At 40.7% G+C, this 16346-nt stretch overlaps 1 protein-coding gene across 14 annotated transcripts in view; it reads right to left on the bottom strand.

Annotated features, from left to right (window-relative positions):
- Window positions 1–16346, bottom strand: part of Pam (peptidylglycine alpha-amidating monooxygenase) — a 265814-nt gene that overhangs the window by 7042 nt on the left and 242426 nt on the right. For 11 of the 14 annotated variants that reach the window (XM_027397706.2, XM_035441157.1, XM_035441158.1 and 8 more), the window contains 6 exons: window positions 13848–13920; window positions 12227–12437; window positions 11829–12029; window positions 9279–9394; window positions 7650–7749; window positions 3042–3095 (listed from right to left, as the gene is read on the bottom strand). In XM_027397706.2, coding sequence (XP_027253507.1) covers window positions 3042–3095; window positions 7650–7749; window positions 9279–9394; window positions 11829–12029; window positions 12227–12437; window positions 13848–13920 — 755 coding nt within the window. The remainder of the gene's footprint in view (window positions 1–3041; window positions 3096–7649; window positions 7750–9278; window positions 9395–11828; window positions 12030–12226; window positions 12438–13847; window positions 13921–16346) is intronic. The other 3 variants (XR_003481650.2, XM_035441160.1, XM_027397705.2) reach the window with 1 other exon arrangement.

Raw genomic sequence — 16346 nt, 5'->3', positions numbered from 1 at the left:
TTTTATTTATTATTTATTTTGCTTGGCAATAAAACATTTAAAAACGACCCTCTTTTTTTTTTTAAAATAGCGTCTTTTTAGTAGATTACATCCAAAATACCAGAACTGTGGAAGCCGAGAATGTCTAAAGTGACATATATTTTAGCAAGTTTATTGCTGTGTCTCATCTACTTGAAAGTTCATTGCTGTGTCTCTTCTATTTTCTATGAGTGTGAGGGTGATTCTGTTAGTCTCTAATAATGCCGTGTATGCATCTGTGTGTATGTGTGTTTGCTTATGTGTTAATGCACTGTGTGTGTGTGTGTGTGTGTGTGTGTGTGTGTGTGTGTGTGTGTACCTGAAGTCTGTATCAGGTGTTTTTCTACATTGTTCTCCATTTTATTTACTCAGATAGACCATGTCCCTGCATGCAAAGTTTCCCAACTCCAGAGAGTCCAGCTAGAGCATTCACCCTCAGGATCCCTGATTCATCTTCCCCAGTGAAGGGACTGCAAGAGGTTGCCATGATTGCTCTCCTTTTACATGAACTATGGGGGATCCAAACTCTAGCCCTCAGGCCTCTGAACCAAACACTTCTGCCTTCCCTCAGGTGTCTTCTTTAACAAAAGCAATTAGGATAATAAGCTGGAAAGGAGCTCCATTCATAATACAGCAGTAACACAGAAATTGTTACCTAGCTATTAACAGACAGAAGTGAAGTGAGGATTTTAGAAAGCACATTAGCATGTAACTTAGGAAAACGTGAAAGCTATCATCAATGAGCTGCTTTCTCATTTATATTCTCCCCTCCACATGCCCCATCAGCCCCCTATAAACACTCCTCTCAGTAAGGTCTAAGAGGCTCCCTGCACTTGGGAGCCTCTTTCTTTTTTCTTCTTTCTACTTTTGGAGACTGATCACCATCGTCGTCTTTACCTGGGGCAGGGGACAGTGTGAGAGCTATGTTTTGACTTATTTTATTCCTAATAACTCTATTTGAAACCGTAAGTCCTTTCCCTAAGCATTTTGGTCATATGCAATTGTCCTATTTCTGGAACTTCCTTAAAACATTGTTTCTGAGACCTTGTTATACTCTCAGTTGTTATACCACTCATGTAGAGATAAGTGTCACCAAAGAAACTTCCATTTAGAGTTGTAAAAATTACCAGACAACTCCTACATTGTCAAGTATGAGATGGCTTTGGCCTCTGTTACAAAGGGTGGCTTCTGATTTTGATAAGGGATAAGAGATCTAGGGATCCAGCATTATCTTTGTTTCTTTTGTAATAAGAATATAATCTTACAGAAGAATGAGAATTATTTGAGTTCAAGGACCAAAGTCTCTCCATTTGAGTTGGGATATTCCTGACTATTAAGATTGGACAGTCCTGTAGACATTTCAATAAAATTTACTATTTCCATTGCTGGGTTCCCCCACAAGACTGGGAGGTCGTCTATCTAAATGGACTTGTTAGGTTTGGTCCACCACGCAGCTAAGGTGAGGTCAGCAGAGGTCAGGGTAGTTGGGCTGCTTTCCACATTTTACTCAAGATCGTTTTGGAAAGGCATACTTAAATGGAAATACATTGAAATAATTCTCACAATTCAAGAGATTTTAACACAAACTGCAAACCATTCCTAGCCTGCATTTCTTAGAAGGATTTACAGTGAGTGGATTGATGTACTGACTGGATTGATCTGTCCTCAGTAGTGCAGCAATGGTTAAGAACAAGGAATTTGACATCAAACAAAAATATTTAAAACCTGACTGTAACACTTGCTTTCTCCTTGCTACTTACTATCTATCCTCATTTACTAATATGTAAAGTAGACACCACATGGTTGACATGATTAAATTTGGTAACTTTTGTATTGTCCATTTATGATAGCTGTTATTAACAACATCTTTTATATCATCCTTATTTGGGGATAAACATAACATCAATAATACCATGTAAAACAGCAATGATTTAAAACTTGCATATTTGAGTAATATGAACACCACGCAGTATGGTCACCTGGGTAAGATCTCTACAAATGCCCAACAATTGGGGTTTACTCGCACTACAATGTCATCTCAGCCCTTCCCATGCTGAGCCTACTATCTTTCCTTTCCACCTACACAGACTGCCTTTCGTATCTGGCTTTGCATGTCTTTCCAACCTGCTGCCATGAGACAGGAAAACAGATGCCTAGACTTATATCTGAAGCTCTTCATGCCAGGTCAAATCTGAGGAATGGCACCACTTTGTTTCTTAAGCATGGGGGGTCCTTAACAACACACACACACCAGGCAAAAACCTACCCAGTGCAGAAAGGGGCCCATCCAAATAGGTTCTCAGAGAGGAAAAAGTAAGTGGACAGAGATTTTGAATGGGAATAGCAGCTGCTTACCTGTAGATAAAGTTCTGATACTGTATGTCAGTGATTCAGTTACCTGTGCCTGCAGACATCTGGATGTGTGCCTTCTTTTTTTATGCTTTTAACTGGGCAGTAACTTTCCTGAGGCCAGGGATACTTTTGTTTCTCTTAGACTCACTCATTGCCTACTTTTGTTTCTCTTAGACTCACTACATTGCCATTTGCAAAAAAGCCCTCAGCCAGTCTTATAGGCTGAGAGGGACTATGACAGGAGCTGGCAGACGAGCTCACGTGCCTCATCATGACAGCACTGACTCACGAAGGCTTTTCGTTTGTTTAAATGAGAGCTCATGCGGGCTTGTCCAGCATACCACAAGAAAAATCATTTTTCTTGCTTAAGATAAACAAAACTTCCCAATATGACTAGCTAAAGATTTTCCTCTCTGCATGTCTCCGGCTCACTAGTCAGAGATTTCTTAGACTTGTATCCATAGTCTGTTACTGGGAATCAGTGATTGGAGGACCCTCTGACTACTCCCTTTATCGTAAAGAGAAGTTTAAGGGCTCAGCACAAAGCAGAAGTCATGGATAATTACCACATTACGTGTTGTTTCTAGCCTGATAATTTTTAAGCTGCAATCAAGAACCAAAAATGATCCAACAAAACAGCTTTGGTTTCACAGTTAAAAGAGCTGACCAACCTTTGATTTCCTGAGCCTCAATGCCTGCCTTTTTAACCGATCGATGCTCCATTTCTGTAAAGGCACAACAAAGAGAGAAAAATCAGAATCCTCTAAAAGAAACTTTAAGAACTTAACTTTGACACCAGTTTTATTCATTTACAAGTATTTCCTATATCTAATTGGAGGTTAGGTTCTTGAATCCTGTATAAAACTTCTTTGGGTCAGCTGAGGTAATATTCCTAAGAACTTTATATTTAGAATAGAATTTTCCTTTTGGAATTTATAATGTCACATTGTTTCTGAAATACCATGTAGCTCTGTTTGTTAGGTCAAAATGGCAGGTGCTTGTGACCAAATTGTTTGGCCCCCACCCCTCCACCCCATCCGTGGCAGTGCTGGTGACCATGCCCTAAACAGAAGGTCCCTGACCTGGTAAACATGCCCTAAACAGAAGGTCCCTGACCTGGTAAACAGGAAGACTGTTGATAGAAGTAAAGAGAAGTAAATAGAAGTTTAACTTCAGCATCCCATGGGGATCTCTCTATCAGGACCTTCCTTAATCTGTTCCCAGAGGTCAACTATTAATGCAAGGACATGTAATTCCCAGCTAATCTGAATAGCCTGTATCAGCTCAAAACCACCCTTCTGACTGTCACTTGCTTTTCCCACCATCTTGCTTCTCTCTGTCCCCCTCACCTCCTCCCAGAGAGACAGCCTTGGCAGTTTGACCCTCAATAAACCTTCTTTCTACCCGTGGAGTGGTCCAGTTCAGCGGCTTCACCTCTCCCTGGCTCACACTGTTTTCACCTGGACAACATCTTTGAGTGAAGATGGTTTTGGCTGATGCATCAGAAACTTGGGAGTAACAAAATAGATGCTATAAAGGACTCACTGCTAAACTTGCTTAGGAATTATTAAGTTCCACCAAGTAGAATTTAATCAAAGGAGGGCTGACTCTGATCTTCCTGGGAGGTAAGCTGTGCTCTGACCAGGCTTGTTGGAAACTGCTGGGGAGAGAATTCAGTGCCATTATTTAAGTTTATTTTAGGGTTGCTGAGAAAAGCCTTCCGCTAATGCTGTTTCTCCGAGTTTGACCTCCAGTTAGGCTCCATCTCCATAGCAGAAGGAGACAAACTTGACTTACAACAGGCCAATAAGCCCATCCCCATATCAAAGAATATGCCTCTAGTGGGCAGCTCATGGGAATAGTGCAGGGTCACAACCATCTTTACATCCTCATTTGCCATTATGCCCCTGTGCTCTTATAAGAAAACAAAACAAAACAAAACAAAAACCATAATTCTGCCAGGCGTGTAGGGTGGATCCTGGGAAAGAACTATCAGAAAAACAACAGCATTGGTACAGTTAAGAATAATTCTAGCCGGGCAGTGATGGCACACACCTTTAATGCCAGAACTCGGGAGGCAGAGGTAGGCGACGTCTGTGAGTTCGAGACCAGCCTGGTCTACAAGCGCTAGTTCCAGGCCAGCCTCCAACGCCACAGAGAAACCCTGCCTTAAAAAACCAGTCACCTGGTATAATTAAAGAGCTTTCTCCTTTATTAATTTCTAAGAGTGTGGAGTGATTTCTCACTGGGAAGAAGGTGTAATTGTAGAATGCTGCAAGCTATAATACGGCTGTGCTGGTCAGCTTTGTCCCTGATGCCTAGAAACTAGTGTTACTCAGGAAGAAGAAATCACTATGGAAGAATTGCTCCCTCACCCTGGCCCAGAGTAAGTAGGGCATTTTCTTGATTAAAGATTTATGTGGGAGGTTCAAGGCCACTGTGGGCAGTGACACCCTTGGGTGGTTGATCCTGGGTTATGTAAGAAAGAAAGCAGGTTGAGCAAGGTATGGAGAGCAAGCCAGTCAAAAGCATCCTTCCGTGGTCTCCATTTAGGTTCTTGCTTCCAGGTTTCTGTGTTGCTTTCCCTCAGTAACATGGACATGTAAGTTAAATATCCACCTGCACTGGGTTATTGTGGGTCAATGTTTAACACAGCAACAGAGAAGTGGTAGGACAGCGGTCTTCTATGAGCTCGAGGCAGCACTGGACGGCAAACACAGTCTTCCTGTGCCTTCTCTGCTTTATTGTGGTCTGAATTATACAGCAAGATTCTTACCATGTTGAGGTTTTATGCTGTATATACCGTATTGCTTTTTAATCAGCCATCAGAGGTTGTATCAAAAGCACTTAGGAAGAGTTTTCAAAGCACACATATTATTATTCCTCTTTCTCCTTACACAGTCTTTCCCATCTTTTAAAAGGTATTTCATTTATTTTGCTGTTGTTCTAAGAATCCTAACTTGGTCAGCCATTTGAGGATTATCCACCTATCTTTAATTTTAGTTTGGTCTGCCCATGCCTGCGGGTCCCTTGCTGGAAACACAAGTGCAGAACGCATCTCTTACAGGAAAAGGTAAAGTGACTTTTGGGGGGTAGAATAGGCCAGAGGCTCTGCCACAATCCTCACCGGATTAAAGAAATGCCTACGAGAGGAATAAAGTACGCTCTGGGTGTGTCAGTGTGCGTTATTTCCAGACGCACGTAGATCACGAGGGCTCTGACTTATGCATTGTTTGCAGTATTGAATTACTAAGATAGCTTTACTGCAGTGTGATAAACAGGGGGCATAGCCTCAGAAGACGTAGGTCTGTAGACGCACGTCCTTGGACTATGTTTCAGTGTGGCCCGTGCCTCTATCCCTTTCCTCTGCTTTTTGGCCATATGCTCCCTTGAGTCACAAGTTTTTACTGCTGTGATGTTCTGCCCAAACAACCGAGAACGGAACCCTCTGAAATCATGAGGCAAAATAAATGTTCATATTTCTATCACATCTGTGCAAAGATGACTAATAGTTGACTCTATAATCACTGTACTCCACCTGGGTCCTTATTTCAGAGCAGTAAAGGTTACTGGAAGATCAACTCAAAACTCACAAGTTAACAGAATACAGCACTTGCTGAATTGAGATGTAAAACCTACATTCTATCTGGTTAAAGGTTATAGACTCTTGGTTTTACTTTTCTTCCAATAATTTGATTTCTTTCTTTGTTATAACTTGAGTTTATGTTGTTACAATTGATGTAATTTCATTCATCAGGTTTTCATGTCTCTATTAATTCTTTGTGTATTACTATCTGCTGCAGCTTTTGAAACCTCAAATTTATCTTCCTTAATTCCTTTACTTACTACCACTCTCTCCTGTTGCTTAGACTCCAACATATTTAAAAAGCATCTCTGGATATTGAAGTTTTTGGCCAAGTAAACATTCAGTGAACTTTAGTTAAGGAAAATTTGGATTCACAGTCTGGGATTAGACCAGTATAATTTAATGATGTCTGATTGGAAATGAGCGAATCCTAACATTAATGAAGAATATAATGCTAGTAGCCAGCCTCGGCTTACTCCACAGTATCTGCAGCAATCTCTTCGGTCAGAGACTAAGTCACCTACAGAGACACTGTGGGTCCCTGGCTATCAGAATTCCTGGGGCCAGTTCTCATCTGCTAAGTGAATTAACATTAAAAGGGATGTTGGCCACATCCTTCTCTCTACCCTTTTCTTAGCCTCTTGCCTGGGATTCTAAGGCTCTGGCTAAGGGGCCCTTGTTGTGAAACCGCAGTCATCTTTAGGCACCTTTAAGAGCAGACCCCACTTCTGCCACAATGCTCCATATCTTCAGTGACCCCACCATTCTGTCTGTCTCTTGTGCTGGGGCCTGAACTCTCTCCAGACTCCATGGCATGTTGCTGCCTGTCTATTCATGGCACTAATTACTTTTCTAACAAATGTCTCGATTTCCAGTAATCCATCTCAATGTCCCCCCGAGTCCCCTCAATAAGCCTAACATGATGTATTCTATCTCACCATCCCCTTGAATTTCCTTCCCTGCTCCCAACTCCAAAACCTAACAAATCATCCACTAACTGGCTAGACTTTAACGGAGCAAATCTGTTCTTTTATGTTCTGAGTTAAATAAAAATACAGCGATCAGTATTTGCGGGAAGGCTGAGGCCCAAACAGAAAGCAGACAGTGACTCTGCTTGGGATGATAACATGCCAGACAAGGATGCTGGTGTCCCTCCATGTTCAGCACTAGAAAGAGCTGAGAGCCACATGGGATGATGTCTCTTGGCAACAAGTCAACCTCTCCTTTGCCAAAGCTGTCTCTTTCTTCTGTAACCAAGCTGGAATTAACAGGGGTTTTAATGTAACAGACATTACTTCACACACCAAACATTTCCTGTGGAGTGTCTCTGAAAACTTTTCCTGTCCAGGGGGAAAAAAAAAACAAAATCTCTCTATCCCTATTTCAGAAATTATTTTAATTCCTGAAATAGATGTTGAATAAGGACCCTCTTCCTTCCTCCCCACCTCCACCCATCCTTCTTCATTTCCCCTGTCCTTTGCAGTACAGGGGATAGAAAACCAAAGATGCTAGACCTGTGCTAACCTTGAGCCCCAAACCCAAACTCCCTTACATCCCGATTTCCTATTCCTGGCACTGAAAATAAAGAGGACAAAAGCAAATGCTTTTGTTTCCCATGACAATAAACCAGATGAAAAGATTGTGGCTTAAAAATGCTGTAAAAACAAGCAAATTAGAAAGCTTAACCACGTACTTTCAGTCAGGGTGAACTTCCACACCGTGTTCGTGTGTGCGTCTCCAATGTACACATTCCCATCGTCAGAGGCAACCACATCGTGAGGCATGTCAAAGTGCTGCCAAACGGAAAGATGCCTGTCATCATCGTGAGGCTTCACTTGCACACATCGAAAAATGGCAGAATAATGAGACAAGGTACGAAACTCGAAGGAGAGTGAGCCAGCCTAGCCAAAGGCTGTCATTCATTGTGTCCCCACTGCCAGGAATCACGCTAGGCACTGAGAGAACACTGACCTGCAATTCCTTTAAAAGCTGAAATTCATAGGTTGATTATTATTTTTAGAGATGTTTATTTTGATGTTTCATGTCTTATGTTTACATTTGCTTTCATATGTCTTCTATCTTTAAAAAATTGATTATTAAGCTTCTCCTCTGACATTTTCATATATATATATATATATATATATATATATATATATATATATTTGTAGTGAGATATCCACCCCGCCCGTACCTGTAGCGCTGACCACGCCCATTTGGGCATGGTCACAGGTGAGGACATGATGGGGAGTGAGTTTAGGTTGGGCGCCTGGGCAGAGGAACAGACAGACAGACGGCAGGATTGGAGATGGGCAGGGCCTTTTTTTTTTTCTTGATGCAAACTGCATGAGACTTTATTGTTGTTTAATGAGCTAACCCCATGTTAGTTCGGGACTTTCATCTACCCACCATGGCGGATGGCTACAAAAGACACTTCGAGGCGGCTGCATAGAGATCTTATAGGGCAGCGTAAGGGGAGTGTCTAGGGGTACGCATAGGCCTAGGATTGGTGTGCCTCCAGGCTTGGAGGGTTTGCCCTGTGTTGACTGGTCAACTGGTTGTTATGGCCCATAGGCCCTCCCAGGGTGGATGCTATGCTCTGCGTGTCATTGCTGTGCACTTGTCTGTGTAAAGCTCACCCAGAGCCGTAAAGCATACCACCACCAGCTAACTTCTGATTGTTTCCTTGCCACGTGGCAGGCATTTGACCTCCTAGTGACCAAGGCAAGGTCAGACAAGCACGTGTCCGGCTGTTATGGCTGCCGAAAGGGGGAGCTGGTCCCTTCATTCCCCCATTTTCTTGGGCAGGGCCCTTTTAAAAGGGAACATAGTGAATGTGCACAGGTGGTGCTCTTAGTGGCTGCAGCTGAGGGAGTAGCCTGTCAGTACCCTAAGGACAGGCCAGTAGAGATGTCTGAATACTAACACCACCTACAAAAAATAAAGCCTCTTGCTGCTGCTAAAGAGAACTATAATAGTACATTACAAAGCAGTTTCTTCACCACTTGAATGAAATTAGGAAAAAAATCTATCACCTAATAATCAACATATCTATACTGACTTGTTAATTACAATCAATTTATTGCCATCATATGCAGATTCTCCCATAAAGTTAGAACTGTATTGACTAATGTTCATCTGACAATACTGATGGTCTAGGAAACCACACAGACATTTATTTTAAGTAAACATCGTAACAAAATATGACTGTCAACTCAGCTAAGAAAGTTGTCACATCGTCTATATTTAAAAATAAAACTGAATGTCAATATTCATATTTTAATTTTCTTATAAAAATTCAAATCCAGGCAGTGTATGTAAGTACCTTGCGTACTGGCTTGAAGACATCTATAATTTCCCCACTGGAAAAGTTCATCACAAAGCCTTGCACAGGTTCATGGTCTCCAAAGTAAGGCTTCCCATTTACTGCAAAGAGCAAACCTGTGACAAGAGGTATAGTGTTTCTTCAAAATATGGATTAAGATTGGCTCTGACATAGAAGCAACAAACATTACACAAATATGCACTCTAGTTAGAATCAAGATGGTCTCTGTATTTGCCATCAACAATGAAAATTATGTAGTAAATATTATCCTGTGATTTACCAGATGTGGGCCGAACAGGTTAGATGACTAGCCTTATTGTTGTAAGAAAATCAGAAACTGGAGGTCCTATTGCACTTAGGACGTCATAAGAAATCAGTATGCATAATTACTAATAAACATGCATACTAGCATATACAGTTAGATAGCCATCCTCAGTAGGAATGAGGGAAAAGTCAAATTATTACAGCCAATCATTTTGGAACATCTGATCATGTTGGGAAACTATCTTGTATAGTTTCCTCACTATAGCAAGGATAAGAGGAGAATGTAAAGAAGAGATAAGGGGAGTTGCAGTACCCAGAAGAAATAATCTGATTTTGGGGAACTCCAGCTTGTTAACATGAGATCTGCATTTCAGACTGTGAAAGATAAGCTGTCACAGGAGAAGAAAATGAAAGCGCCTTCTTGTGAACATACTTTGTAATCAAACTACATTTCTTTGTATGAAAGTGAAATAGTAGAAAGGGTGATGACTTATGAAAACCATTCAGAGCTTGAGTGTCACATTTTAAAGACCTATTAATGAGTACTCCTAAGAAGAGGCTGAGAGGATAGCTCAATGGTCAAGTGCTTGCCTGGCATGCGTGTGTTCTGTGTTTGAGCCCCAGCACTGGAAAGCCACACAAGTGCATATGATGCCAGACCCATGTTCATCATCTTTTCATCTTTCTTAAAAGGATCATAGAGAGTTTTAGAACTTATGATACACTAAAGCCCGAGAGGCAATTATTGCTACAGAATACTGTGAAGACACTGGCTCTTGCTTACGTTCTGTTTTTGACTTTAGTTCTTACCTTTTTCCAGATTTTAAAATTAATATATCCACTTAGTCACCTTCCTTACTAACTGAGTGACCTTGGCAAATTACTTCTTTGAATGTGAAGCAAAGCCAACTACAGAATGGTGTTTTTGTTGACATCACAGAGGTCTTTTTTTTGTACATTTCTCAGGGAATACATGCTTGTCCCCCATGTAGTCACTTGAGCCCTTTTATTTCATGTCTTAGTGACTTAAGATGTGTAGGTATTAAAGTGGGGAGTACAGTCAAATGTATGTTAGCAAAAAGTTAGATATATTTTGTAATATATTTCAAGATTTGTAAAAACTTTTACTTAAAATATTAAGTTGCTTAATATACATTCAAAAAAGTCTTATGATAACTTATTTCATAATGTGAATTATGCACGTCTTATTTTATAAGTTTGAAATCATTAAACATTTTTATTTATTTTTTATTTTTTTGCTTTTCAAGACAGGGTTTCTTTGTTCTTGCTGTCCTGGAACTCATTCTGTAGACCAGACTGGCCTCGAACTACAAAAATCCACCTGCCTCTGCCTCTTGAGTTCAGGCATTAAAGGCTTGCACCATCACTGTCCTGGAAAAACTTCTTAAACCACTAAAATTTATATAAAAATGTTAAAGAAATCAAGATTTTATTGGTTGTTTCTCCTGGCATTTAGACACAAACCTCTATTACTTTACATTTTAATCTGTTTTAAATAATTTGGCCAGTGTGGTGGTATGAATGAAAATGGCTGCCATAGGCTCATAGAGAGTGGTGCTATTAGGAGGTGTGGCCTTGTTGGGAGTTGTGGCTTTATTGGAGGAAGTATTTCACTGGCTTTGGGCTTTAAGATTTCAATGCTCAAGCCAGGCCCACTGACACTGTGCTCTTCCTGCTGTCTATGGATACAGGTATGGAACTCTCAGCTACCTCTCCAGCACCATGTCTGCCTGCATGCCACGATGATTCCTGCCATGACATTAATGGACTGCAAGCCAACACCAATTAAATGTTCTTCTTTATAAAAGTTGCCATGGTCACAGTGTCTCTTCACAGCAATAAAACCCTAAGACAGCCATCACTTTTCCAGGAAACATGGAACAGAAATAGTTTGAATGCAATTCCATCAGACATATACCATTTCTTGATGGTGTGAAGGCAATATTAATCATTTAATTGCTAGATCAGATAAGTAAAAATAAATTAGTGTTTGGCAACATTTTAAACCCAGTGTTTGGGAAAATTTTAAACCCAACACAAACAGCTGTTAACTTCTTTTGGAGTATTCATTATTTTTGCAAAAGGAATGGTGACATTTGAGTTGAAGTGATTTACAATGCAGTAATAGTTTAAAGATGTTTCAGATCTGATATACAAAGTATCTTGAACTTACTAATAAAAACAAGGCTATTTGAAAAGCACATTGAGTAAAAATAACTGTTAAAGGCAGAGTACAATTAAACAAAGCACACAATAACAAAATACCTGATATATATGAAATTGCGAATACATTTCTCCCAAATGACGCATGTTTAATCTCTCTCACAAATTCTTTGGTGTCAGTTCTGAAACATTGGATCCGGCCATTTTCCCTGTCTGCCACACACAACTGGTCCAAATGAGGCACAAGGGCCAAACTGTGAGGAACACTGAACTGGCCTGGCTTAGGAGCACTCCCTGAAGACTCTACAGAACAAAGAAAAAACGCAGACACATGGTTTATAGAGTCTTTCAAAGTCTGACATCACAGCTGTGCAAGTTTTCAGATTCATGTAAATAAACCATCTATTACAGATTTTATATGAGGAAAACCAAGCCCATGTCTGGATTTTGGTTCTACTGACTCAGAATTCTGATTAGAGACCAAGAGTGGTGGTGGGTACCTTCTCCCCAATGGGTGATGAACTTTCCGCTTGGTGAAAACTGCACAATGCGACTGTTGCAGTATCCATCTGACACAAAGACATCGCCAGTGCTGGGGTCCACAGCCACATCGGTGGGCTGGCAGAAATGGTTTTGGTCACTGCCTGGTTGCATGCTCCTTCCCAGAATTAAGAGAGGGCCTTCTTTGCTATGTGGGTCTAGTTTGAACACCTTAAAAAAAAGAAAAAAGCTTAATCTACTTTTCCTTATTATTGTTGACACACATGATAAAGATCATTAATAGAGCAATAGGAGTATAAATGGAAGACAGAGATTTATTCCGAAGAATGTGCTTTTAAAATTAGATGGGGTCCTAGAAATCATCTGGTCTAATTACTCATATCAAAATTAGACATATGGAAATTAAGTTATTTTCCCAAAGCCACATACTTAATAAATAGCAAATAGGGACTGTGTTTAAACATTTCATTCCTCTCCGCTTCCTTTTGGTCTTCCTTAGTGGACACTACAATGATCAGACAGCACATGGGGCATAGGGACTCACCGAAGGATGCTTGAAACTCCTTGAGAGGACATGTTAATGACTCAGGGGTAAGTCTCTGGAGCTCTGGATTTCTCTTTCCCATGTTTCCTAACTCTGTACCACCATCATCATATTTAACAAGCTTACCTTACATGGGTATGAGGCCTTAAGACAATTTCATGATTGAAATATAGCATCTTTTGAAAAGGACAAGAGTTTGATTTTCTTTACATACATAATAGAGACTTTGCTTGACTTTAGAGAAAAGCAAGGTGGCTTAGGGAAAAACTCATAAAACATAAGCCAAAATAAAAGGATAAGATAGATGATAGAATATTTTCTTTAAATCTTGCTAAATGTTAATGAACTAAGTATTGTAACTATAGTTCTTACTTGATAACTTCTTGTTATATTTTTTAATATGCTAATGTTAAAACCCTTCTTTTTATTTAGACAGAAAAGAGGAGATGATGGGGGAGGTCCTTCTGTGTATATGTTTGTCTTATTGGTTGATAAATAAAGTACTGTTGGCCAATAGGGAAGCAAGATAGGTGGGACTAAGAGTTGAGGAGGATTCAGGAAAATGTAGTAAGAGAAGTCTTGTGATCCAGGCAGGAAGTGACATAGCAAGGAGACTCAGAATATAAGCAGGGACAAGCAGGAAATCCCACTCTTCCTCTTCTCTTCTCTGGGAGCTGCCATGTGAGCCCCACAGGAGAGGGGGCTGCTGCTGGTATCCTCGATCAGATAAGTCTTTATAAAACATATAGATTAATAATTATGGTTGATACTTAAGACAGAGATAGCAGATAAGAAATCCTAGTCATTGGCCAGCAGCATTGTAATTAATATAAGACTGTGTGTTATGTCAGATGCCCACGTGGTGGCGGGGCTCGGGCTGCTTGGTGGAAAGATTTATCCTTACACTTTGGTACTCTATTGCAGCACACAGAACTTACTAAGATATGACTGTCCCTTTTGTTGTTGTTGTTGTTACCAATTTCTGAGCCATAGAAAATGCTTCAGTAAAATCCAGAGAATTTTGAAAACTAACCCATCTCAGCTTCTATTTGGATACTGTCCAGTAGGAAGCTCACCTGATGAAGAGCCACATCTGTGACCCAATAGTTTCCATCTTTATCTATGCTTAAGCCATGTGGCAAATAAAACCTGAAAAATAAGGATCATAGTCTTACTTATAGCTCTCCAAGAACATCAGAGGAACTCAGTTGTAATTAAACCATGGAGCAATACACTTCTATAAAATAACAATGGTATTTTTGTATCATGATAGAAAAGACCAAGATGACTTGTTAAATGAAGATAACAAGGTTAGAACAGGCAGAGACCTCCTTGTGACAAAGCTTAAGCACAAGTTAATCATATTAAGATCTATAAATTAAGTTTACATAAAATTATTTACAATAAAGCATGCTTTATCAAGCAGCACAGGTAACATCAAATGAAAAGTGAGTTTTAATCTCCATTTACTTTTTAAGAAAGGACCTCTCATTGAATGTGGAACCAACTGGCTAGCCTGGTTGGCCAGATAGTCCCTGGGGTCCTCCTGTCTCTGTCCCCCTGTCCCCTCTGGTCCCAGCACTAAGGTTAGTGATGTGACTCTGTCCTGCTTGGGTGTGGATTCTGGATCCTTATGGCAAGGTCATTACCAACTGAGCTATCTCTCCAGCTCTATCATACCATGTCAACACAAAATTTTATGGGTGTGACTTGAAAGCGCTAAGAATGACTATGGAAGATAAGGACACATAAAGAGAGTAATTTCCAGAAGGGCTGTGATACTCCAGGCACTATGAACAGTCATAGAAAAGGTCAGTCTGTTTAGTAAGTGTAACGGATTCAGATAGAGGCCCACAGGATTGAAAACCCTGCACAGAGTTAGTTAACACATGGAAATAGACTAGGATGATCCTGTTCAAAAGCCATCTGAGATTCCAAGCCTTCTTTGTCAGCGTCTAGCCTTACTAGGGTATTGTCAACAATTTTTTGTTTTTTCATGAGCCAAGTGCACAGCACATTGATCTTAACTAATTGCCTGACCTAGATGCCTGCTTTGGCCCCTGCAAGCGGGGTTATGATTTGCTTGCAGTATAGACACCCCAGAGCTGGCCAAGTTGACTTACCAGCAGTTGCTCTACCTCCCCCGGTAATTCTGTTCTGGGATGAGAATGCCTTTGATGAATGGCTACAGCTCTGAAGACATGGGCTCAAACACACAGTAGAGACGCTATTATAATTTGGCCCCTGACTTATCTGAAAATACTATTTACAGAACTAAGCTTCATTTCAGCAACCTCTATTAATAACTGCATTCAAGCTAGAGGCTGTCTGCCTTTCAGAGAAGCTGGCCTTCCCTGGGCTTAAGCAGATGGTGCAGGGCACAGTCCTGGAAGCTGCCAGGTTATAATGGGTCAGAGTAACTTTGTAAGCAGGTGTCCCTTTCTTCCAATGACCATGAATATCAGCCAAGTGTTCTTGCCTGCCAATTGCCGTCTAGGAATCAGACCAAATAATGACGGGCTTTCAGATCCAAATTACATGTGCAAGCTCAGGGAAAGCTAAAAATGGTATCTGGTGAGTCTTCACTTTTTGATGGGAAGAGAAAAGAAGTCTTTTATTCTTACCATTGATTAACTGGGAAACTGAGTATATAATTTTTATGCTATGGAATTTTTTTTTTTATAAACTATCAGTTAAATGACCAAGAGCTGACTTCATCATACCTATCAATGGCTGTCTCACTTATGACTGTGTAATAGTCACCTTGAAAGTTGCAATAGCATTAGCCATATACCAGAACAAGCCAGAATGGAATTTTTTAAAAATTATAAACTGATCAAGCCACTGTCTGGGGGAAGGGCTGGCAGTGGTACCAGGACCTATCCCAGGTGCATGAACTGGCTTTTTGGAGCCCATTCCCTACGGTGGGATGCTTTGCTCAGCCTTGATACAAGGGGGAGGGGCTTGGACCTGCCTCAACTTGGTATGCCAGACTTTGTTGACTCCCAAGGAAGGCCTTACACCCTCTGAGGAGTGTATGGGGGGATAGAAAGGGGGAAGGTGAAGGAAGTGGGAGGAGGGGAGGGAGGGGGAACTAGGGTTGGTATGCAAAATGAAAAATAAATTAAAAAAATATATAAACTGACAAATTAATACTGCTTTTAAGTACGGTAAGACACATGCATGCAACCCATGGTGTTTAAATCAAGCTTACAGATGCCATGCTAAGTGACAGTAGGACCATGATATAATCCCTATACATGAGCCGGCTTGTTGGAGCCCATTCCCTATGGTGGGATGCCATGCTCAGTCTTAACGCATGGGGGAGGGACCAGGCCCTGCCCCAACCTAATGAGCCAGACTATGTTAACTCCTCATGATAGCCCTTACCCATGAGGAGAAACGGACTGGGGGTGGGCTTGGGGGAAGTGAGGGTGGGTGGGAGGAGAGGTGGGAGAGAGAACTGTGTTTGGAATGTAAAATGAAATCAAAAAATAAAAAAGGGGAAAAAATAAATCAAGCTAACCATCTAGGACATCAAAGACTTTTTGTTGTATAAAATGATCCTTAGTAAT

Source organism: Cricetulus griseus, chromosome 2, assembly GCF_003668045.3.
Source record: "Cricetulus griseus strain 17A/GY chromosome 2, alternate assembly CriGri-PICRH-1.0, whole genome shotgun sequence".
In the NCBI taxonomy this organism is placed as follows: Eukaryota; Metazoa; Chordata; class Mammalia; order Rodentia; family Cricetidae; genus Cricetulus; species Cricetulus griseus.
Note: the sequence above shows the minus strand (reverse complement) of the source record. Positions and strands in the feature narration are given on the sequence as shown.